This window comes from Electrophorus electricus, chromosome 3, assembly GCF_013358815.1.
Source record: "Electrophorus electricus isolate fEleEle1 chromosome 3, fEleEle1.pri, whole genome shotgun sequence".
NCBI classification, from domain to species: domain Eukaryota; kingdom Metazoa; phylum Chordata; class Actinopteri; order Gymnotiformes; family Gymnotidae; genus Electrophorus; species Electrophorus electricus.
In genome coordinates, this window is record NC_049537.1 from 22136679 (window position 1) to 22160447 (window position 23769).

Genomic DNA, 23769 nt, shown 5'->3' on the forward strand with positions numbered 1-23769 from the left:
GGGTGCGAGTGGTCAGCAAGGCCACCTGCAAACCTACTTAATCAAAAGCAGCAAGAGACAGCAGTCCAGCAATGGCCCTGCAAGGAGGAACATGCTGTTTGTATTTGAAACTTCAGGACTTAAATGCAATACCAATGAAATGCACTGATCCACATATGTTGCCTTTCTACTACTGTGAATGATTCAGTAACTACAATGAAACTAATGTTAAAAACTATGCAATTATAAAAGTGAAGAATGTTTGACCCATTTGGTGGTTTTGGTGTACAAAGAGTTAAAATGATATTTCAACATATAGTATGTCTATAAATACATGAATAATTTCCTACTTACATGCTATTATAAGCATGTCAACACTGCTTAATTGTGAACAGGGAATTGATATTTAGCTTTCCTAAGAATTCTTTATGATACCAGAACATCATTTGCCAGTTTCCCAGGCCCTCAGACTTATTCCAGAGTAAAAGGCATCTCCAGTGGGGAATCTCCAAAGGCACTACAAGCTCCAAGACCATCCACATCTGAGAAACCACCTGCAGGACCAGTAAAAAAGGCCAAACAGCTCTAGCCCCATTCTGATGATGGGACTTTTATTAACTTCTCAACATTGCATCAGCAGTGAATTAGAAGTCAAGCAAATTTTAGACCCATTGATTGTACATACAATCCTAACTATTTGGTTCCATGTTTCATATGATGAAGCTGAATGTTCAGTTTACTGTCAGAAATTTAGCAATTTTTTTATTTGGTTGTTTTTTTGTTTTTGTTTTTACTATACACACTGGATTTTATTTTATTGTTCAATCAGTATATAGGAATATTGCAAAGAATCAGAAGCACTAAAAAGTCATATCCATACTAATTAGCTATTGCTTCAATTATATTCAATTCTCAGTGCAACCTGTGAGAGTTTTTTGGGCTGAGAATGCATTAACATAAAATCAAAAGGCATTTTTTGCAATATTGCATTAATCTTCAAAACCCTATCTTTATGAGCAGCTTGCACACAATATGATGCAAAAATCCAAGGTATGTAGCCAGCTATTGATGATTAGAGTATCCTGGCCAAATAGATACTGATTTTTTACAAAATGCAAACCACAGTGACTTTATCTCACAATGTCACTACTACAGTGTTTTCTCCACTCTGCAATTTCTCATACCTATTAATAGTTTCTTTTTACAGAAGCACTGGTGACAGTATCAATATATATTTTTTCTTCATACATTTCCTTTATAACATTAAACTGTTTAAAACAGGTTGATAACAGTCTGACATATTTATTTAGTACAAATTTACCAATTACTGTTTACTCATTTGTTACAGGCAAATCTTTCACTATCAGCATTGTTTACAAAACACATCTCTGCAAGAATGCCCCAGCTGTTGTAACACAACTGTTATTCCATCGGTATTTCTCTGATAGTAGAGCTCTGAGAGTAGCCTACCCTGTGCTGTACTTTAAAGTATTTTCTCTGGTCTAAGGCATCGTATTTAGGCCTTGAGAATGAACTCACGTTAGAGCAATAAAACACATTACTGTATAGTCTATTCATAATCCAAGAGCAGGACACCCGTTTAGTTAGACAGTCACCGTAAATTCAGAGACTTGTATTTAACTGAAGTAAACTTCATTTTGAGCAGTATGGTTATCTATGACACTGGGCTTGATGAGCACCGATTGAAGGAGGCATCCCGAGTGCTGACTCGATTAGTTTTGTCTGTTATTCTGCGCGGTACGGTACCACTGCACGCGGGCTACGATTACATTGTGATTGTTCGTCCTGCAACTTAATATAAGTCTGCGAATTCACATTTTCAACCGTAATTTGTAAAATGGCAGATGTACAGGATGACAAGCTTTACAAAGCCGAATATGCAAAAAGTGGACGCGCTTCTTGCAAGAAATGCAAAGAAAACATTGCTAAGGACTCGCTAAGAATGGCTATTATGGTGCAGGTAAAGACCGTAACGTCGCTAGCTAGCAGTATTGACCATGTGTTGCTAATGAGATTTATACCGCAATATAATGTTTACGTTGAGTCGATGTTAAATATGATGCATTTAGCTAAATAGTTTGTCAGCGCATGTGTGCTTTCTTTGGTACTGTCCGAGGCCTGATTCCTACTAAAAAGGCGTTTAAATGGATCCTTGGCTGCTAATTGAATAGATGTCGCCTAGATAGCTAGGTAGCAAACCCGGCCATTCCTTTGCATAACATAAAAAGTTAGATAGATATAAGTCGCATAAATCAAAGAAGAAAACAGGACCTTGTGTGTTGTGGTGTGCGATAGCAATGCATATTATAACACACACACACACACCAGCCATAGCCAAATTTTCATCCTTAAGTAATAAAGCAACAAGATGTAGCTAGTCTGCCTCTTTACGTTAGCCATAAATTGCTAGCTAAATTGCGATATTTGCAACCATCCATGGCTATCTAGTGGCTAATTGGAGCTACGGACACAGCACGGATATATAGTAAGAAAGGAAAAGGGATGATAACTAGCTAAATTACTTGTCTTTGTTTTTTAGATAATGAAATCCAACAAATCCTCATTTCAGGGTTTACATTAATTTTGTGAAGTGCGGTGGAAGTAGTGTTGTTTTGGAAAGTGATTTGCTTATTCTCTTCAATTTATGGATTATCTCAAGTGATGTAGCTAATAATTCTTTGTAAATATACTTAGACTTGCTTGTCAAAGATGGTTGCCACAGATTGTAGTGTATTATGACATCAAGATACAGTTCCTGCTAAAGACGTTAAATTGTGGGTTCCTCCCCAGTCTCCCATGTTTGATGGCAAAGTGCCACACTGGCATCATTTCTCCTGCTTCTGGCTCCGGGCATCAGTCCAGTCTTCCTCAGACATATCTGGATTTTCTGATCTTCGCTGGGAGGATCAGGAGAAGGTCAAGAAAGCCATTGAAAGTGGAGGTGCTACTGGAGGTATTTTTTTGTTTTATTAAAACAAAGTATAATATATTTTATTTCCAAAGCTTTCTTAAGCATGTTGTTTATGTTGGCTGATGTATTGGCTGGTAAATAAGATCATAAATTGATCTCAGTAACATATGTTGTAGTTTTCCTCTTTTGATAAGTGTTGCAAATAACATGATTAATAAGTAGGTAACACTTACTTCTACTTTTACATGCATTGCTTTTTCTTGTCTTTACTTCAACCTGGAAATTGCCTGGTTTAGTACTTATGCATAACCTGGTCACTGTTGTAGAATTTTTCCATAATTTCACGGTGTCATGATTTATTACTCTAAAGTGTGAATGTACCTCTTCCTTCACTGTTCTGTCAGGGAAAAGTGACCAGAAAGGAGCTGCTAAAGGGGAAAAGACACTGAATGACTTTGCAGTGGAGTATGCCAAATCTAACAGAAGCACCTGCAAGGGCTGTGAACAGAAAATTGAGAAGGTATTCCTCAGTTTTGTTTTGTTTTTTTTGTTTGTTTGTTTATTTGTTTTAGTTTTTTGGTATTAAAATTGATTAAAGGACTCATTGCTCTGTTCCCCGATGTGGCCCTTTTGAAATTAAGAGTGTCATGTGAACGTGCTTCATTTAATTTTCCACCCAGGACCAGATCCGCGTATCAAAAAAGACAGTGGACCCAGAGAAACCTCAGCTGGGGCTGATCGACCGCTGGTATCACACCGGCTGCTTTGTGAGCCGGCGGGAGGAGCTGGCCTTTAAACCAGAGTACAGCGCTTCTCAGCTGAAAGGCTTCGCTGCCCTGCGAGATGAGGACAAAGTGGAGTTGAAGAAGAGGCTCCCTGCTGTCAAGGGTGAAGGGTGAGTGGGAGGCTCAAACCTTGTTGTGTGGTTTTTTTGTTTTTTTTACAGTTAAGAGCGGAAAGGTGTTTACTTTCATGCTCTTTACAGTCGCATGTTTGCATTTTATTCTACTTACTACAAAGCCATTTTACCTGTAATAGGGCTTCGCATGCATATTTCTTGCAGCAGCTTGCTATTATATGCAAGGTATTTCTAGATCTAAATATTTCTGCTACATTCAGTCAAGTCCAGCACATCTGCATGAGTGAACTAGAAATAAAAGTTCTTACTTGTTTTTGATAGTGTACCCCTGCAGGCAGCTTAAAAGTAAAGACAGTAATAATTTTAGAAAACTACAAAATAACTTTATTTACAAAGATAATAATATATTCATTTATATAAATATTTAATATGTCTTATTTCGCAATACTATGTCAAAAGGAAAGTAATATTATTGGTCTGCATAATTTTTCTAAGTCTGACTAATCATTCATTGATTTCAGACAGATTTTGTTAATGACAAAGAAAGAGTACACTTCAAAAAGCAGTTCATGCTCTGGGTACGGCAGTCCCTCCTCCATTGTCACGGTGATCTTCTCCCATGCTTGCACCTCTGCAACACAGGAAGATGCCCTTAAAGGCCTCCCTGAAAGATTTCATTTTGTAGGCGTAGAGAAAAGGGTTAACAGCCGAGTTAGCATGCGAAAGGATGATGGCGGTGAGGAGGAGTGGGAGGGGCACGGGGCACGATGGGCACAGCAGCAGGAAGCAGTTTATCACATGCAGCGGGATCCAGCAGACCGTGAAGAGGAAGAGGACGAGGAAGAGCGACGTGGCCGTCTTCATCTCCCTCTTTATCTTGGCAGCGCCCTCACCGCCGGCCGTCCCGCCGCGGTCCGCCGCGATCCTCCTCATCTGGCGCTTCACTGCAGCGAAGATCTGCGCATAGATGAGGAACATCACCACCAGGGGCGCCAGCACACACGCGAAGAAGTTGAAGTACACCATGTAGGTCATGTCGACCACAAACACGAAGAAGCAGTAGCCGGAGGCGGGCGGCGTCTTGTGCCAGCCCATCAGGGGCACCAGGCCGATGAGGAAGGCCAGCACCCAGGTGACGAGGATGATGAGCAGCGCGTTGCGTGGCCTCATCAGGCTGTGGTAGCGGAAGGGCATAAAGATGGCCACGTAGCGCTCCGCCGCTACGGCCAGCAGGCTGAAGATGGAGCTCTGAGTCAGCATGATGAGCACGGACAGCATGAGCAAGCACAGGTACAGGTTGTGCCGTGGGGTGCCCATGTCTGTCAGGATGGCGCACGGGATGGCCAGCGCACCCACGCACACATCGGCCACTGCCAGCGACACCAGGAAGTAATTAGTGACCGTGTGCAGCTTCCGGTTGAGCCCCACGGCAGCGCACACCAGCAGGTTGCCTACTGTGGAAAGGAAGGCGATGACCAACTCGGCCACCACGTAGGGCATGTTCAGGGATGTCACAGGGTCAGCAGGAGTCGTGGCTGGGGTTGAAAGGGTCGTGTTCACCTGGGGGCGCGGCTGAGTGACTGCTGTTGCGGGGATCGTGCTGTAGGCGATTATCAGTAGGCTGGTGTTTCGATAATAGGTGATGTTTGGAATGGTGGTTTTTGTATAGAGCAGAGTTGGTGACGAAGTGAAATTGGTGGCAGTCTCATTCATCATGTGCTGTAAAAATGAAGGTAAAATAAACAATTGTTAGTGTACACCTCATAGTATAAAGCATAATACCAGTTTGCTCAAAGTGTGTCGTTCCAGGATACAAAGGCTATTTTTACACATACTTTTAATGTACAATACACAAGATGTTTGCAGATTTTTGACATGTTGAAGTATGTCATTAATTAATTTAAAACACACAAACACATTCATCAAAATTGTTAGTTACTTACTGAATTGCTGTTGCTATCTTACTGTCACAGAAACCTGTTTATCCCAAAAGAAGCACACCCCATTTGATGTTGAATTTTCTGATGTGATTCTCCTGACCCTGTTAGAAAAGCAGCCTCTGCTTTTATCGTTTTATCATTTCTATTCTCTCCATCCTCTGTCTCTTCTCCTATACACCACTTTCAGGTAATCTAAGTGACATAGCTCGTATGTTTCTCGGTTGTTGAAATGCGCCCTTATATAAGAGTTCCGCTCCTAATTGGAGAGTGTCATTTTCTTTGTGTGGATTCTTTCCATCATGTTTTGTTCTGTTGTTGTCCGGTGCCTGTCTGTTTACCACCAGAATCATTAGTTTGATTTCTGATGTGTGGTGAGGGGGTAGAATGATGGTATGAAGCTTCCCATGGGTGGCCATCTATAGAAGGGGGATTTAATTAATGATGCCCATCATAATGGCTCCTGGGGCTTGTGAGCATGTGCCAACATGACCCTGCCTCAGATGACCAGCAAACTCCTAATGAGCTCCGCTGATAAATGCCCACTAGGTTTGATTGTACCTATTGCGGTTCTGAGTTTAGTACTTGGACTTTCATTGTTCCGTGGCTTATTTGTGTGTTGTTGAACTACGAAAACAAAGCCTTTTATTAATATAAGCTAGTACTGGTCAGCTGTGCCTGATGATAAAGCTCAGAAAACATTCTGAAAGCGTTACAATACAGTCATGAGGCCGGGTATGTACCTTTTCCAGATCTGAAGGGATTAGGCAGTTCATTAAGTTAAGGTGAGGGTTAACAGATGGTTAGTGATGAAGCTAATTCAATGTGTATTGATTCTGGAAAGATTGAAATGTCTTTTTCTTTCTTAGGAAGAGGAAGGCAGATAGTGTTGATGGGGCAGGAGTCTCCAAAAAGCAGAAAAAAGAGGAGGAGTTGCAGAAGCAGTTGGAGATGAAGATGAAGGTTAGAGCCAAGAGGAAAAAGTGAAAGTGCTTCTTTCTTTCTTTTTTGGTTAACGGCATGCCTTTGATTTTGAAAATGTTTTCTGTGCATTTTACCCATATGAATTTTCTTGGATCTTTAAAGGTCTATAACTGCTCAGTAAAAACTTATTCACTTAGTTACATTTATATGCTGATTTGCCTTGTTATAGGAACAGAGTCAGTTGATATGGGGAATTAAAGACAAGTTGAAGAAATACTGTTCAACCAATGACATGAAGGAGCTACTCATTGCTAATGGGCAGGAAGTTCCATCAGGAGAATCCAACGTAAGTTCAGTGTGCTGTAATTCAGAGAAAGTAAACATTATATATGGTTTAATGTTGAGGCATGGTTAATGCAACGAATGGACGTGAAATACAAAGTTTGCATTCTGTTTTGAATGAAGGATTCCAAAATCCTAAAGGTTTGACATTGCAGCCAAGCTAGGCCATTAAAGTTCTTGCTTCCTGAATCTGTGTGGTTGACAGATCTTGGATCGCCTGTCTGACTGCATGGCTTTTGGATCCTTGAAGCCTTGTGAGACATGCCAAGGTCAGCTTGTGTTCAAAAGCGATGCCTATTACTGTACAGGAGACATCTCTGCTTGGACCAAGTGTGTGTTTAAGACTCAGTCGCCCAACCGTAAAGACTGGGTCACTCCTAAGGTTGGTGCTTGGATAAGACTTTTATATTTCTTCTTATTTTTTATTATTATTTTGTATGAGGCTTACACTTTGATTATGGAACAAAATCTGTTGCATTATAGTAATTGATTATATGCTGTTTCCTTATTACTCTCTTAGAGTAATAAGATATAAAAAAGAAAACATTCATTTACTGTGAATCTCAGAAATGCTTTTCTCTTCATGTTCTAATGTGTGCCTGTATGCCTGCCAGCACTTGGAGTTTGCTGCTGTTCTACTCTGATCATTTCTGTTCCACTTCAGGAGTTTCATGAAATTCCTTTCCTAAAGAAGTTCAAGTTTAAGCGGCAAGATCGTGTGTTCCCCAAAGACGCTCCTGCTGCCACCGTTGTTCCTGCCCAGTCAGCGGCTGCTTCTGCTCCGGCGGCTTCTTCTGCTTCTAGTACCTCCAGTGCCCCCACTGGTACCCCTGTGGAAGTGCCTGTCGGTCAGTGTCTCGCCCACGGCCAAACCAGGCTGCACTCTCACTCTGACTGGTAAACTGAGTGAATCACGAATAGTGTAGATGATCCAGCAGCAAGGACGTCTGTAAAGCTCGTGAATGATCATTGGGAATTTCAGTGCGGTGTAACGGATTAGTAAAAGAGTAGTCTGATGCTTCCTTCTATAAGTACTGATTGATGGATATCCGTTGGGGTGACTGACTTTCAAGTCGGTTGCACTGTGCTGCATCTCCAGATAAACCTCTGACCGGACTCAAAGTGCTGGCGGTGGGGAAGCTGAGTAAGAACAAAGACGAGCTGAAGGCTGTCGTGGAGGAGTTGGGAGGCAAAATCACGGGCACCGTCAATAAAGCTGCTTTCTGCCTTAGCTCCAAGAGTGAGTGACGTTGTGTGTGTGCGTGCAAATACCTTTGCTGACTCATGGTGCTGTGCATTATATATCTCACTGTGTGTGAGTCAGTGGAACTTTAAGGGCTTTGAGGGGCTTTCCCAGGGGAATGATGGGATTCATCATCCAATTTGGAGCTCTGCTAATGGTGTTTCTACTCTTTCAGAGGAGGTTGAAAAGATGAGTAAAAAGATGGAGGAGGTGAGAGATGCGGGCGTGCGTGTAGTGGCAGAGGACTTCCTTACTGATATCAAGTCCTCAGGCAAGGCCCTCCAGGAGCTGATTTCCCTGCATGGCATCTCCCCTTGGGGGGCTGAGGTTAAAGTCGAGGCTCAGGCTCCACCAGCGGCCTCCAAGTCAACTGGAGCCGTGACCTCAAAGAGCACGGGGCGAGGCAAAGAGGAAGAAGGTTAGGAGCTGTTGTGCAGAGCTGAACTGCTCAGACTGCTTTGTGCTTGCTTTGTGAGTGAGCACTGTTCTGATTTAGCAGGTGGCAGCAAGTCCAAGAAGATGAAGCTCACCGTAAAAGGTGGAGCAGCAGTCGACCCAGATTCAGGTTAGGAGAAACAAATCTTTTCTTACAGTTCTTTAAAAGGTAGTTGTTATTTGTTTGTGGGTCATGTATTATTTTCCAGTAGTTTCTGAAGGTCTGATCTAACTGACTGTTTGGAGTGATTGAACTTTTCTTAATAATGATGTGTTCTCAGGTCTAGAGAACTGTGCTCATGTGTTGGATCAGAATGGAAAGATCTACAGTGCTACTCTCGGTCTAGTGGATATTGTCAGAGGAACCAACTCTTACTACAAATTGCAGCTCCTGGAGGATGACGTCCAGAAGCGGTGAGAATCAGAGCTGGGGACGTCCCATCTGACGGTGCTTTAGTAGTGTTTAAGGCAGTCATTAACAGTCAAAATAATGTTGTTGGTTTTTTTTGTTTTTGTTTTGCTTAGGTATTGGGTGTTCAGGTCATGGGGGCGAGTGGGAACAACAATCGGGGGAAACAAGCTGGAAAAGTTTTATGACAAGAACTCTGCCATGGATAACTTCCGCAATGTGTATGAGGAGAAAACGGGCAATTCCTGGACCTCAAGCAGCTTTACTAAATACCCCAACAAATTTTACCCTCTTGAGATTGATTATGGACAGGTACATACTTCCTGGTCCACATGCGGTTAGTTGAAAGTCATGATTCAAAAGCATTCAGAGTTGGTGTATACAGAAATGACTGGCAGTGTGGAAGGTTATTTTAAATCTGTCCTCTTTTCCCCAGGATGAGGAGGCAGTGAAGAAGCTGACCGCCAGTACAGGCACCAAGTCCCAGCTGGCCAAACCAGTCCAAGAGCTAATCCGCATGATCTTTGATGTGGAGAGCATGAAGAAAGCCATGGTGGAGTTTGAGGTGTGTTGTTTTCATTAAGAAGAAAATGAGCTTCTGTGGCAAGAGATGCAGAGTCACTAGTAAAGTAACACTGAAGTAAGAGATAATATAGAGGATTACGTTTTAGGCTATTGTGCTAAACTGTTGAACAGTGACTTTTCATATACTGGACAAAATTCAGCACCAGTTCAAAAACTGATAATTAAATAGCAAAGTTGTAATGTATTGGTGCTTAAATCTCTGGACTGTTGTACCACCTCTCAAAGTTGGGACAGTATGTGAGGTGTTCTAAGCTCTGTGTGAAGCTACTGAAATGACAACCTATACGACTGTTCTACCAGATTGACCTGCAGAAGATGCCATTGGGGAAGCTGAGCAAGAGGCAGATCCAGAGTGCATATGCTCTCCTCAGCCAAGTGCAGCAGGTCAGCGCATCTCCTCTCCTGAGAGTCGGAAACGGGTCATGCGTTTCACCCCATCGTAACTTTGCACTTTATGTACTATGTACAGCAGTGGGGATTGGGTTTAGCTGTGGGGACTGAGTGCCTCGTCACTTATCACCATACTTTATGTTAAAAAGAGTTTTAGATGCGTGTTTGTATTTTCCTGCACGGATGCCTTGTCTCTGATAAAGCTTTAGTTTACAAAAATGTATTATCAAAGTATTATAAAGTATTATTGTCAGGCTGTGACTGTCCCAGTTTGGAAGAGTCACATAAGCAAAGTAGCATCCATTACATGCGAGTGTTTTTTTTTCCATCTTTCTCTCTCTGCATCAGGCTGTGTCTGACAGGGCTTCAGAATCTGTGATCCTGGATCTGTCCAATCAGTTCTACACTCTGATACCTCATGACTTTGGGATGAAGAAGCCTCCACTTTTGAGTAACCTGGACTACATTCAGGTGAGAGAGGACACAAGGTCGCATCTGTCAGGGCTCTGGTCATATAAAGGTTAGCAGAGAGCTTTTGTGATATAGACTGTAAAGCCCGACTGAAGTCAAAGTCTGTTTGTAAGTCTTTGTGAATATTTAAGAAAACTCTCGATTATGAAAGACTATGAATAGTTAAGAAACCAATTTTCTACAAATGTTCAAGATGTTCTAAGTTTATAAAATGAGTACAAAAAAAATATAAAACCTGATATTTAAGATGTTTGCATACTATTACTATCTTAAGAAGATAACATTCAGCATGAAGAAAAAATGACAAGTTTTTACCTTAATACTCACAAACTATGGAAAATATTTCCAACTTGGTAACAGTTTTCATAGGATAGTAACCACAGTTTTACAGCTGTGATTTAGTAATACTTAAATGTGAATAATTGATCAGTTCTCCCTCCTCTTATTCAGGCTAAAGTTCAAATGCTGGACAACCTCCTGGACATTGAGGTGGCCTACAGCCTGCTGCGTGGAGGCACTGAGGATAACAAAAAAGATCCTATTGACATAAACTACGAGAAACTCAAAACCAAGATTGAGGTTTGCTTTATTCATTGTGTGTGGACTAAAAATCGTTTTCAACATGTGACGCATGATATGAAATACTTGCTGTAGTTTAAGTATAATTCAGTAGTACTACCTTGATGGCTATTTTGCAGGTGGTTGATAAGTCATCAGAAGAGGCTCAGGTTATCTTTCAGTATGTAAAGAACACTCATGCTGCAACACATAATACCTACACACTGGAGGTAGAAGAGGTAAGGGAAAACTGATCATTAATTTTTTTTATTTCTTAAAATGTTGAATCTCTGTAAAATGTAGTGCAACTGTAGTGTTTAATCACATAGTGGCTTCTTAAATTGTTACTTGGCTAGTGCTAATTCTTTTAAAGTTTATGTTGTCTTTGCATTCGTTTTAGAATGCTTTATAGGTTTTGTAAACTACTTTAAAAAAAAAAAATACAAAGTTGGTCTGGTCCAAAAAGGTGTTTTCCATGAAGAATCAACACTGTCCCTGTAGTTGCTTGATCTGTGAGAAATCTATAGCATGGCATATACTCATCCAAACCTTCCTCTTTGTCCTTTTAGATCTTTAAGATCGCCAGGGATGGCGAGTACCAGCGCTACCGCTCCTTCAGAGATCTGCCCAACTGTCAGCTGCTGTGGCATGGCTCACGCACTACCAACTATGCAGGCATCCTGTCTCAGGGACTGCGCATTGCACCGCCTGAGGCTCCTGTGGTGAGTACTAGTGCTTCATAGCGCTCCCTGCTGCTTTTGAGCTGCAACTGCAGGAACAAACAATAACACTTAAAAGATTCAGTGTGCAGTGTGTTTCATTAACATTTGAAATGAATGCAACTTAGTAGTAGGAGTAGCAATGAGAAGTGAAGGCAGGAATAAATGTAGGGTTTAGTCATGTATTCATCTTGAAGATGTTCTTATCTTTCTATTTCCAATGTACTTTGTAGACAGGTTATATGTTTGGCAAAGGTATATACTTTGCTGACATGGTGTCCAAGAGTGCCAACTACTGCCACACCTCCCAGGCTGATCCTGTAGGCCTCATTCTGCTAGGAGAGGTTGCTCTTGGCAATATGTAAGTAAATTTGAGTTTTTGTCCTATCGTGACTTCACTCGCCCATGTGTTGAGCTAATGTCTCATGATGAATAAGCCATGCTTATGAGCCATGCTCATGTCCCCTCTAAAGGCATGAACTGAAAAAGGCCTCACATATCACAAAACTGCCAAAAGGAAAGCACAGTGTGAAAGGTACGTACATGCATTCTTTCACATAGTTCTGTATGTGAATTCAAATAAAGGTCCTTTTTTTAAAATTTGCACAAAAATGGTTTTTGATGTGCTGTTTTATAGGTCTGGGAAGGACTGCTCCAGATCCAAGTGCCACTGTGTCTCTGAATGGAGTGGACGTTCCCTTGGGCAAAGGCATCAACACAAACATTGATGACACAAGTCTGCTCTACAACGAGTATCCTTCCCATTGTTCCATTGTTTCAATTATTTTATTTTTTTTTTTTCTCTGTTTCTCCAGGTTTTATTGCCTATTGAAGAGGTGCGTGTGTGCATTTTATGTTTGCGTGTGTGTCAGTATTAGATTTATTCATTCGTGACATTTACATTCTTGCCCGTGTCGTTAGTTCAGTTTCAAACGGGCACAGATTTAAGGCAGGAGATAATTATAATAAAATGTTGTTTTCACCCTGTACCACATCTCGGAGATATCCTTTACTTCACGCCTTCCAGGTATATTGTGTATGATGTTGCTCAGGTGAATCTGAAATACCTTTTGAAGCTTCGCTTCAATTACCAAACATCTCTCTGGTGAGGAAGCTGCTAAACCCTGGGTAGACACCATCATTTGCTAATTGCAGTACAGCTCTCAATACCACCGAACTGCAAGAAGACCGTCACACAAGTTTTGTAATTCTTTTAGCAGTACTCTCCTTGCTGCTTTAGTGTGGTAGTACAAAGTAACGAGTTTTTCTTGCAATGTAAATGTTTAGATACAGTAATGCGCGGTATGACACTTGTCATTTCTGTTGACAAGATCCAACATTGTGGGATTTGGTCTCATTTAAGTATTTGAGGGCCTTGTTTAAGTTGCCAGTGGATATCTTTCTTGGATCCTACTAACAGTATTGGGTAGAACAGTCTTCCATTGGTTTTATAGACCTTTGTGTTTTGACTTCAGTTTGCCTTTGTGCAATCTGTTTTCATATTTTTTTCCTCACTGCAAAGTATAATTATCAAATATGACAAGTGTTTGTTTTCTTTACTGAAAACATGAATACTGTACAGTTTTAGAAATTAATGGTTCCTTGTAAGTTAGTTTTGATTTGTTTATTAAACATTTACTAGGATCACTAGTATTAGGACTGTTAGAAATTGGAAAAAAAAATGTTTTCTGTGTACTTCCCAGTTTAGTTTCTGTTTTTTGCTCTTATTTTACTAAGACTTGGATGGTAAAAAATGTCTACATTTTCAAGCAGAGGCTTTCAAAAATGGCAAATTACTAGGCAGAGCGTGATGGCTGATGCACATTGTGAGTAACACTCTACTCATCCTGACATTGGGTATTTTTTTTTGTAGGCATACCATACCAAAATGAGGACGGTTTGTGAAATAGTTAGATTTAACTTTGTGTGTGACAAATACCAAGTTGCTAATTTTGTCACTCTTGCTTTCTGTCTGTATTTTTTACAAGCATTTTGAACGCTGAATAAATCCATGCTTTGCCCTATTACCTTGATTTGAGCTCTTATTTATAGCTATGTTGGAATAATTATGTAATGTTGCAGAACGAAATTACTTGAGGACAAACATTTATTATGGGTCTTTGGAAGTGTATGGAAAAAAAAAGCAACCCGTTTATTATGAATAAATGACTCTTTAAATTACAACTACTTTGAGCAACTTTTGCTCGTGTATAAGGCAGGTGGCAAGCTAAGACCAACTGAATCTATTTTATCTCGAATTATTGTATAATAAATAACACGTAATAAGCTTACCTACACTATCGCTTTTTAAACAGCCCTCTCTGTGTATCTGTGTCCCAGAATGCTTTGTGTCATTCGGTCTTTGAAAAACCGGCGCGGCTAATTCAAGATGGCGGAGCTTGAGCAGCTGTTAGATGAGAGTGAGTAATAAAACTAACTCGGCTTGGACCCAAACAGTTAAAACTCTAGTCCAGTTGTCATGGCTAGGTTTAGAAATTGTTATTTGTGCGATGTTAGTTACAGTGAGTTTGACATAAATGATTTTCGGTTATGGTAATTACGTTTTTAGACGCTAACTTAATTGCACTGTTAGCTGTGAAGCTAACTAGCTAGCTAGTCAGTCAGCTAGCTAGCTAGCTATCGTTCAGGAGCCTTCAAGCTAGCTAGCTGGCTACTATAAATAAGGTTGTTTAGCTAGGTAGACTTCGTTTTTTGCCGCGTCGCTAACGGTTTGTGTAACGGGTTTATCTGTTAAACTGTAATTAGTTATACACAGTAGTAATAGCTAAAAGTAAAGACCTCCGTGTTTAATTTACGACGTTTAAATTGGTGACCCTAGCTGTCTCAACATATCAGTGGTCCGTATCGATGACAGCTGCTGGTTTGTTTTTCTTGTTAGCCGCCGTCACAGCTAGCTAGTGTCGTAAGACCATTTTGTCAGGTTCTACAATAACAATCAGCTAGCTAGCATGCTAGCTAAATACTTGGAGTCGATCTAAAGGCAGTAGATTAGTTAGCTAGCTACCCGAGATTGCTGTCATTCACTGAAATGTGGTGCAATTTATTCCCTTTGTTGTTACTTTGACATACTCAGCCCATGTACATTTAGTAAACACGCAAAATGGCTAGCTAGCTGGTTCGTCTTATTGCAACCTCGAACTACTAGTTTTAATCCTTGATGTGAGCTGGAAATGTGATATTGTGTTTTTACTTGAAAGGAGTGCAAACCGTTAACTTGCCTGCACCTTAACTGGCTAGAATTTTTTTTTTGACTTATTGATGGAAAATTATGTGCTGGTTTCTAACTGATCCAGAATATTTAAAGAGTAGGTTAGCTCAGTAATTTAGCTAGCTGCAGTTGACGGAACCATGTATTGTCATTCTGAAAGATTTAAATCAGTAGTGTATAACCACCATCCTGCAAATTCGCTGCCTGCAGAATTTGGGTCCTATTATTGTGTTTACGTACTCAGAGGTAGTTTTTGTTTGGGTAGACGACGTGAGTTTGATTAAGATTGTAACTGAATCCTGCGGTTAGGAGCAGGGTTGGGTACACCTGCAGTAATGGCGTGGATAACTTAGAATGTAACATAATAATGTCTCTAAAGTTTGTCTACAAGATGGATTTCGATTAATTGAGTTGAACACTTGTTTTTCAGTAGTTTGAATTACAAATAAGCCCCACTTGTCATTAATATTGGTGATTTAAAACAGTTTACAGTTAAAGGTGGACACGGATATTTATGATTTTATAGCACATGTTCAAAATTTAAGTCAGGCCTTTCTCTTTTCAGTGATTTACAATACCACTTCTCAGTACATGGCCATATGCCTGTGAGTGAGGAACTATCTTGTTGATTAACTTGAATAACGTATAAACAGTCAAATTCAGAGTCGAAGTTTATTAGTTATTGTGCTACACTGACAGAGACCTGTGGCTTTGATGTAGTCTCAGACTTGAAATCTTTGATGGTCTCTCACAGGCTGTGTTTCGTACTATAGGAAAAGTTCATTGTGAGCTGCAGTTTTTGTTGGTTTCAAAAGAGTCTTGATCCTGCAACTAGGTGTCTCAAGTAAATTAATGCAGATATTTAATTATTAAACCCACAGAATCTGAACTTTTAAAAAATGAGTTTTATATATTCCATTATGTTTGCAAAGCAGAAAATCTAAATGCACATCTGTTGTGTAAAAATGACATGCAGAACTGGAGCTTGCATGTTTTGTTCTTATACAGTCTTGTAATGCTCATGTTTATTATTGTGTAATCCTCTACAGACATATCACTGCTACTGTTCATTCATTTTCAGGCTCTTCAGCTAAAGCTCTGGTCAGTCTGAGAGGTAGGCCTAAAATTAATTCATGTTATGCTTCTCTTTGAATTGCAAGCTTTCAAACCAGACTCAGAATTAGCTTCCAGACTTCATTCATCATTGTTGTTGTAAAACTTCCAAATATTCTGAATTTGAGGACATTTTGTTTAGTTTTTCCTTTGGACTTGGTATCTTGGTGAAATTGCGGTATTTTGACATGCTGACATAAGTCACATGAAGATATTACCTTTCTGTTTACAGAAGGAAGTTTGTCGAACACTTTAAATGAGAAAAACAACCTATCGAAATCTCAGAACACCAGAGGAAGGAGCAGCTATACATCTATGGAAACGGTCAGAGTCTCTTTGTTACCTATTTATGAAGTACTATTTATGATATTTGATATATTATTTTAGAAGCCTAAATTGTTTTTCTTTCTTTCAGAACACTTTGTGCTGAAACTCTGTAACCGTACACAGCGTTCTTCTGTTGAATATGTTGGATTGCTACGTTGTGCTCCATGTTAGCCTTACAGACATGTTTATTCCTGTTTGGCAGGTGTAATAGGCATGTCATAAGCAGCAGCTGTTACACCATGGGTTGAGGAGTTGTTGCAAGGCTGGGAGAAAATTTGTGAAGTCTTTAGAATCATCCAGAATTTTGCCTGAATGGGCCTAAAATGTTGGTTGGACACATTTATCAAAGGTGTCAGAGTAGGAAATTGGTCCTATTTTATCCCAAAATTCAAGAAAATTGTCAAAGGAAGCTGTTAAAATGACTGTGAATATTTATATCCCAATGTCTGGTATTTTACATGATGATTGATAACCAAAGTTAGAGTTGAAAAAAATCTTTACAATAAAGTCCTTTGTCACAATTGAAATGGATTAAAAGTTTGACAGATGTTAAACATAGAAAAGCTTGCCTGTTGAGGACTGTGCGGGAGTTCCAGATCACAGTGTAAACAGCTTTTTTTAAGGACAATGCCGGCATGAGTTTTCATATATACTATTCGATCACAGTTCAAAGACTGTCCAGATTTTCTTCAGATCTGGACTTCAAGATATTTTTACTTAGGACACACACACACACACACAGTTATATTTCCTGAATTTTATTTAAAATTCTTTGTGTTGAAAGAATATGCATTACTGATGCTTCTCCCCCCCCCCCCCCCCAATTTTCATTTGATTATTATAGGTTGGTTGATGTGTAGTATATTCAGGAGTGCACATGCATTTCTAACATCATTGTGATTGTGTTGACTTTGTTGGGTTTTTTTTCTTTTTTCCTCTCATTTTGGTTGAATCTCCAGCCCACAAGAAGCTCAAAGAGAAGTCGTTTTTCCTCTGAGGAGGAAGAGCGGTCACTCTCCTCCAGATCCCCAAGGAGAAGTCAGAGAGTCACCACCATGCCTCAGGTTAGGGTGACACTTACTTGGACAACACAGAGTCTGGTTAAATATGGAATGTAGCAGTTTATGCAGAAATTGATTTTAGTTTCCCCCTGGTGCAGAAACTTGCAAACGTCACAACACCAGATAAAAGAGCCTCACAGAAGATTGGACTAAGATTACGAAACCTGCTCAAATTACCTAAAGCTCACAAGTGGTGCATTTATGAGTGGTTCTATTCTAATATTGACAGGTAAGAAAGCTTGCATAAATGACTATTATATTACTAACTTTGTTAGTAGGGAAATTTGGATGTGCCTAAACCAAAATATCTCTTTCCTCTTAGGCCCTTATTTGAAGGAGACAATGACTTCTGTTTATGCCTGAAGGAATCTTTTCCTAACCTAAAAACGAGAAAGCTAACCAGAGTGGAATGGGGGACTATCCGACGTCTAATGGGCAAACCCAGGAGGTTTAGCAAAGCTTTGCTGACTATATCAAATGTGCTTTAAGGCTGTCTTTTTCAACCCATTTCTCAGGGGCCACATGTCTACATGTTGTGCTCTAACCTAGCTCTCAGTACAGCTATACCAGCTGTTCAGTGCTCTTAAAGGATTGTGGATGTGGACTGGTGAGTCCTGAGGTCTGGGTTGTGCAATACTACTGTAAGAAATGCCTTTCTGTATTACTGAATTAGCCATATGATGACATGACAGTAATAATGATCACACAGGCCCGGTTACTAGCTGTGGTTAGGGTTACATCTGGAGAGCTGCATTGAAGAAGAGCACTCTGTTGTTTTTCAGGTGTTCCTCCGCATTCTTTGCCGAGGAACGAACAGCACTTAAGCAGAAGAGGCAGAAGATGCGTCTGCTCCAGCAAAGGAAGATCACAGACGTGTCACTTTGCAAAGACCTTCCAGATGAGATTCCTTTGCCACTTGTTATTGGCACCAAAGTCACTGGTGAGCTTGCAGTGTTTATTGGGAGAAAGAGTAACATGGATGGGCAGCATTTACCCAACAGGCTTTTGTGATTTGTCTTTGTGGAAAGACATGCCAGGGTCAATGACTTAAAACTAAGATGAGATCAGTACAATATGAAGTGTGTGTGGTTTTTGTTGTTTTTTTCTTTTCTTTTCTTGTTCATCAGAGTCTTCTGGGGATCCCATAACAACACTTAAGAAATTTGATCTTAAAAATCCAAAATAAAAACCGTTTCGCAAACCTGTGGCACCGCAAGCAATTTAAATTCAGTTAGATATAGCAGAGGACCTCCACTCTCCCAAATTCTTTCATTGCAATATTTAATCATTTTGCATGTTTCTTATAAACCTTGCTTTATTCAGGTATTGTTGAAGATCTGTTTTGTGAGTGATATGCTGTGTCAAAGATGAATGAGAATTTCTTTCATGAAATGATGATAAATGAGTCCACCTATTTAGAAGGAAGTACCCCTGACCACTAGCATCAACACTGCCCCTCTAGCACAAATGTGTTCCTGGATTCCAGAGGTTAACATTGCAGTAACAGTTAATACGGTGTATTATGCCCAAACTCTTTGATAAATGGCATTTAAACCGATATTTTTTTTATTCTAGCTCGTCTGAGGGGACTCCATGATGGCCTGTTTACTGGACAGATTGATGCAGTAGATACAAGTGCAGCAACATATCGTGTGACCTTTGACAGAAATGGACTTGGCACACATACAGTGCCAGACTATGAAGTGCTTGTAAGCTTTATATCAGCCACTGTTTTCACAGAACAGATTTCCTCAAAATATGAACATTTTAAGTCAATGTGTTCTTTATCTTCATGCAAATTCTTTCTTTGGCTGTTCACAGAGTAATGAGCCTCCTGAGACAATGCCAATATCTGCTTTTGCTCAGAAACAGCGCCCATCTCGCTTCCAGAACTTTCTGACACCTCCACGTGGGTCATATCCAGGTTCAGGCCAGCCCATCTTAATGGTATTGAGGAAAGACATATCTATTTAGCTTATGAACCTACATACAAATGTCTTGAATCCTTCTGCACCTTTGAATCGCATTAGAAATGCTGAATCTGTAGAGAGGTACAGGACATGTTTTTGTCCTCAAATGTGTCTTCAGGACAGCGATCCCCTGTTCAGTCAGTCACCCTGGAGGAGTAAACTAACTGGAAGTGAGGGGGAGACGCTGGGAGGATTCCCTGTCAAATTTCTTGTGCAGGTGGTAAGTATCTCGCACACCTTTCATAATAATATTTTTTCCTTATGGATGTTCTTCAGAAAGGCCACTGATGTATTCCCCTTGTTCCTCTCAGACACGGTTATCCAAAATCCTCATGATTAAAAAAGAACACATAAAGCATTTAAAGGAGATGAACACTGAAGCTGAAAAACTGGTATGATTTTGAACTGCATTGCACATTTGTCATGTTTATTCCTGAGACAGAATTTTAGAATGGGGTTCCACAAATTGCACCTATTCATGGCCCCTATGCGTCTTTGTGGGAGTTTAACTAGTGTATTAGTGTAATTGTCCAACCCCTATGTTTTAGTGTATCTTAATTCTTATTCTGTTGCAGAAGTCCTACTCTGTGCAGATTGGGCTGGACTTTCAAAGGAGGTATGCTACCACTGTACTGGACCTGGAACAGCTCAATAAAGACCTGAACAAAGTCCTGCATGAGGTCCAGCAGTTCTGCTATGAGGTAGTTGGGTGGGGATGTGTGGGCGTGTGTGTTAATGCACTCTGAAGGATGCGTCTCTTACTAAATACTTTTGTGTTGCAATTCATTTGCTTGTGCAGCTGGCCCCGGATCAAGGCATGCAGCCTGCCGACCAGCCCAGTGAGCTGCGGCGGCGATGTGATGATGAAGCCCAGGATGTGGTGAGGGTGTCCAATGCACTGCCCGATGGGGAGCAGCGCGTCCAGAACCCGGGCCTCACCCAGCTCATCTCTCGCCTCACTGCTCTCCTGTTGCAGATCAGGGTGAGAGACAGAAACACAACCTCTTATAGAGAGCCAACCTGGAGGCTTCCATGCTTTGGTTGAATGAAGGACAAACATTGAAATACATCATTTTCATTCTTTCCCTTTTGGGGTTTCAATTTTTTTGGTACAGTGCTTGGCAGAAGGAGGTGACCTGAATTCATTTGAATTTAAATCACTGACTGACTCTCTGAATGACATAAAGAGTTCAATAGACAGTTCGAACCTAAGGTAAGGCACGTTTTCACTTTGGCATTTGTTTTTGGGTCTCATTCATTAAACCTACTGGTACCTTTAATGCAATATTTACAACAAATAGTGCTGCGGTTAAATGTTTCCTCATTCATGAATATAGATTGCCTGCAAATTTACAAAAAAAAAAAACAAACTTAAAAAATACCCGTCTTATGGTAAATGTCCCAGTGTGGCCAATGTGAATAGTTCCCATCTTGCTAATGGTTAGAAATGTTTTGTTTTTGTTTTTTTCCTGCCTGTAAGCCAGTTGTTGTGAGAGAGGTTTGGCACATGCTGATGAGAAACGGATGAACTCATACAGTTAATGCGTTTTGATGTAAACTGCATTCAAGATGGGCTCCTTTTGTGTTTTGATGCTTTACCCACAGTTGTTTCCAGGACAATGTGGAGATCCATGTAGCACACATCCAGAGTGGCCTGAGTCAGCTCGGAAACCTCCATGCTTTCTCTGCCAACAACACGAACAGAACGTGACTGATGTGGATACCATTTAAAACCCTTTTCCCAAACACGGACTCAAAGCCAGCTTCCCTCCCACAGCAAGCTTTTTGTGTGTATATTCTCTTGTGTTTCTGGAAGTAAATTTAAATGTTCACTAAAAATGTTGACTAAAACTGAACCCTACAGCAGAGCAAGGCTCGGAGCCATTTTGTCTAAGCTGTCTTGAACAAAATGTACGAGTAGGCAGACATGCTAGAACAGTGGCCCAGCCATTATTTCAAAGTACATTATTTCTACTTTGTGAATTAAAAACTAACCAGTTTATTTATCAGTCAGCGTGTTGAATTCTGGCTGCAGTTTTTAAGCACATTCGTCTAGGTTAATCTTACCATTATGGATGTGTCTTTATTATTATGGCTGGTTCCTATTGCCAAATTACTCTTCCCAGGTTCGGTTATTTATTTCTTCTGTTGAAGCTGAAAACGGGAATTTGAGTTGAAACTTGTACAGTTTGGAGTGTCCCTTACAGGTGTTGTCAATTTTGAAAATGTATATTGTATATAACTGTACAGTTTACTTGCGTTATTGATGCTTTGGCCATATGTGGCAGTGTAGAATTTTCTAACTACTTTTAAGTATTTTTGTAAAGAAATACTTTGATTTATAAAGGTCAAAGGATAGAGTAGTAAACGGTTGTGTGGATGGCACCCATCAGACTGTTCACTCTCGACTGTTGGATAACCACATCTGAAGAATGTTTGCCAATACATCACCAGTGTATATTCATTTATGTGTTTATGGATTTTGCTTTTAGGTAATTGCACCAGTTTTAATTTAACTGGTAACTGTAAACAGCAAATGTATATACATTTTGTTAATTTCTATTAAATATCAAATGCAAGAGTTTTCCTGTGTTTTTGTAGCAATGCAAACACTTCATGTACAGTGAAAAATATTTTATATATATAAATAATTTTCCAGCAGTGATTATAGTGCAATTATTTACATAAATAATTGATTACATGATTACAAATCTCAAACTTTATTTTTTTTAACATTGCCAATCACTCACTGGGGCACAGTCCAAATATTAACTTGAACCTCCTATAAAAAGCCATTAAACCCCGACATGGCTTCTTTTTCCCAGTCAGAGTCAGAATCGGAAAACTCTCCTGCTTCACTACCACGAATCGGTGAAAAGTGGCCCAAACTGCCATGTTGGACTTTGACTTGCATGTGTTGGACGGGACAGGTGACTTGTTTTGGTGACAACCTGTTGAATGTATTCAGTGCTGGCATCGGAGGAATAACAACTTTCATGTCCGGGCCGATGGTTCTGTTAGGAGGGAAATTGTCATAGTCCACCAGCATGTGTTTAGTTGTAGATTCTGTTTTGTTTTGAAAGGAAATCTTCCCGCTTCCTCTTTGGTAGTGGTAAACGTTACTAGGCGCCACGGCAGCCGGGTGGTCTCTCTTCACCTGATCCGTAGTAACACTGTCCTCTGCCGGCGTACTCAACATGCATGATACGGTGGAGCCGTAGCTGCAGTCAGCCGCCTTGCAGTACGACTGGTCGCCAGTGGTGATGAGCGGTTTGTTGAAACTGTCCCCCCGTGAGAAGACGGGCGTCAGTTGCATCTCATGACCTCCCTGATTTTGTCGTAGGGAAAACGACGCAGTGGATGCTTTATTGATGTGACAGTTGCCTTTGGACTTCACGGGAATTTGCGTTCCTACTTGGCGCCGTGACTTTGCGCGTCGGTTCTGAAACCATACCTTTCACATAAGAAAATACTGTCAATGTATCGTACATCATGACACATATCTGTACCAGTATGGAATTAGCTATTTTTTTATGCACGTACGTATCAGGTGGTACGGAAAACTAAATTGCAAGCATATAAGCTTATCTTATATTGCAAGCATATAAGCTCTTACCTGAATTCTAGATTCTGGTAAACCAGTCAATGCTTCCAGTCTCTCTCTTAAGTAAATATCAGGATATTTGGTGTCCGTATATATTTTTTCCAGGACTTCGATCTGCTGTTGCGTGAAGTTAGTTCTCTTTCTGCGATGCGTCAACAAAGCTATGCTGTCCACTCTTGGTACAATTGGCTTGGTGGAGTTTAGGAACCTTGGTTGGTCATGCGGACTGTAGTCTGAGGAGAAAGGGTGACCATAAGTTGAAATAGTTTAACATTAACGTCAAGACAACAAAATATGAACATCGGACGCAGTTACTAACCTGTCAGTTGAATGTTGGTGGTCCTCTCAAGGTTACTTGCTGAAAATTCTTGAAATTGAGACTGAGTATAGTTCCCAGTCATGATTTTGCCGTGCACAGTCGACATGGCAGTCTGCGCTTATCCGTGGTCCATTGTGAATGGGCGAATATATATATATATATATGTGTGTGTGTGTGTGTGTGTGTGTGTGCTAAAGCCAAATATACAAGTCCGCCCAGCCTTTTCTTTGAGGTGATCAAAGTATGCTCGGAAGTGTGATAAACAATGGCTATCACCACGCCGGCAGCCCGCGCACAACATAGTTCTGTCTGGCTGACGATTTGTAGGTGTGAGTGTGGCATCGACCAGTGGCGTGTATATAG

At 40.5% G+C, this 23769-nt stretch overlaps 4 protein-coding genes across 5 annotated transcripts; 2 read left to right on the top strand and 2 right to left on the bottom strand.

Annotated features, from left to right (window-relative positions):
• The first annotated feature begins 1737 nt into the window (after positions 1 to 1737).
• Positions 1738 to 13810, top strand: parp1 (poly (ADP-ribose) polymerase 1). Of its 2 annotated transcripts, none has more exons than XM_035524658.1 (23): positions 1738 to 1960; positions 2791 to 2953; positions 3316 to 3431; positions 3592 to 3806; positions 6577 to 6670; positions 6861 to 6977; positions 7179 to 7355; positions 7638 to 7821; positions 8073 to 8213; positions 8392 to 8634; positions 8713 to 8781; positions 8933 to 9065; positions 9177 to 9372; positions 9497 to 9625; positions 9946 to 10029; positions 10384 to 10506; positions 10957 to 11085; positions 11205 to 11303; positions 11634 to 11786; positions 12017 to 12144; positions 12257 to 12318; positions 12421 to 12535; positions 12811 to 13810. In XM_035524658.1, exons 1-23 carry the CDS (start codon positions 1838 to 1840, stop codon positions 12890 to 12892), a joined length of 3075 nt encoding a protein of 1024 aa, XP_035380551.1. In that variant the 5' UTR covers positions 1738 to 1837; the 3' UTR covers positions 12893 to 13810. The 2 variants fall into 2 exon arrangements, with proteins under 2 accessions (XP_035380551.1, XP_026855307.2); XM_026999506.2 differs by having other exon boundaries at positions 8716 to 8781.
• Positions 3816 to 6568, bottom strand: LOC113570830 (adenosine receptor A1-like). Its single transcript, XM_035524660.1, has one exon. The coding sequence runs from the start codon at positions 5484 to 5486 to the stop codon at positions 4338 to 4340; it is 1149 nt and encodes a 382-aa protein (XP_035380553.1). The 5' UTR covers positions 5487 to 6568; the 3' UTR covers positions 3816 to 4337.
• Positions 13811 to 14143: 333 nt separating the features above from the next.
• lin9 (lin-9 DREAM MuvB core complex component) lies at positions 14144 to 22064 on the top strand. The gene is made up of 15 exons (XM_026999781.2): positions 14144 to 14203; positions 16094 to 16126; positions 16358 to 16449; positions 17412 to 17516; positions 17612 to 17742; positions 17836 to 17961; positions 18296 to 18453; positions 19089 to 19222; positions 19335 to 19460; positions 19602 to 19703; positions 19795 to 19875; positions 20059 to 20184; positions 20283 to 20465; positions 20599 to 20696; positions 21089 to 22064. Exons 1-15 carry the CDS (start codon positions 14173 to 14175, stop codon positions 21192 to 21194), a joined length of 1632 nt encoding a protein of 543 aa, XP_026855582.2. The 5' UTR covers positions 14144 to 14172; the 3' UTR covers positions 21195 to 22064.
• Positions 22065 to 22265: 201 nt separating this feature from the next.
• mixl1 (Mix paired-like homeobox) lies at positions 22266 to 23512 on the bottom strand. Its single transcript, XM_026998857.2, has 3 exons — positions 23407 to 23512; positions 23100 to 23320; positions 22266 to 22937 (listed from the first exon to the last, which is right to left on the bottom strand). Exons 1-3 carry the CDS (start codon positions 23510 to 23512, stop codon positions 22266 to 22268), a joined length of 999 nt encoding a protein of 332 aa, XP_026854658.2.
• Between the last annotated feature and the right edge of the window lie 257 nt (positions 23513 to 23769).

Coding starts and splice junctions, on each gene's coding strand:
- parp1 (XM_035524658.1), top strand. CDS start 1,838: ATGGCAGATGTACAGGATGACAAGCTTTACAAAGCCGAATATGCAAAA. Junction 6,978..7,178: donor TTCCATCAGGAGAATCCAAC/GTAAGTTCAGTG, acceptor TGTGGTTGACAG/ATCTTGGATCGCCTGTCTGA. Junction 9,626..9,945: donor AAGCCATGGTGGAGTTTGAG/GTGTGTTGTTTT, acceptor CTGTTCTACCAG/ATTGACCTGCAGAAGATGCC.
- LOC113570830 (XM_035524660.1), bottom strand. CDS start 5,486: ATGATGAATGAGACTGCCACCAATTTCACTTCGTCACCAACTCTGCTC.
- lin9 (XM_026999781.2), top strand. CDS start 14,173: ATGGCGGAGCTTGAGCAGCTGTTAGATGAGA. Junction 16,127..16,357: donor AGCTCTGGTCAGTCTGAGAG/GTAGGCCTAAAA, acceptor TTCTGTTTACAG/AAGGAAGTTTGTCGAACACT. Junction 17,962..18,295: donor CTAATGGGCAAACCCAGGAG/GTTTAGCAAAGC, acceptor GTTGTTTTTCAG/GTGTTCCTCCGCATTCTTTG.
- mixl1 (XM_026998857.2), bottom strand. CDS start 23,512: ATGTCGACTGTGCACGGCAAAATCATGACTGGGAACTATACTCAGTCT. Junction 23,321..23,406: donor CACCAACATTCAACTGACAG/GTTAGTAACTGC, acceptor CTTTCTCCTCAG/ACTACAGTCCGCATGACCAA. Junction 22,938..23,099: donor TACCAGAATCTAGAATTCAG/GTAAGAGCTTAT, acceptor CTTATGTGAAAG/GTATGGTTTCAGAACCGACG.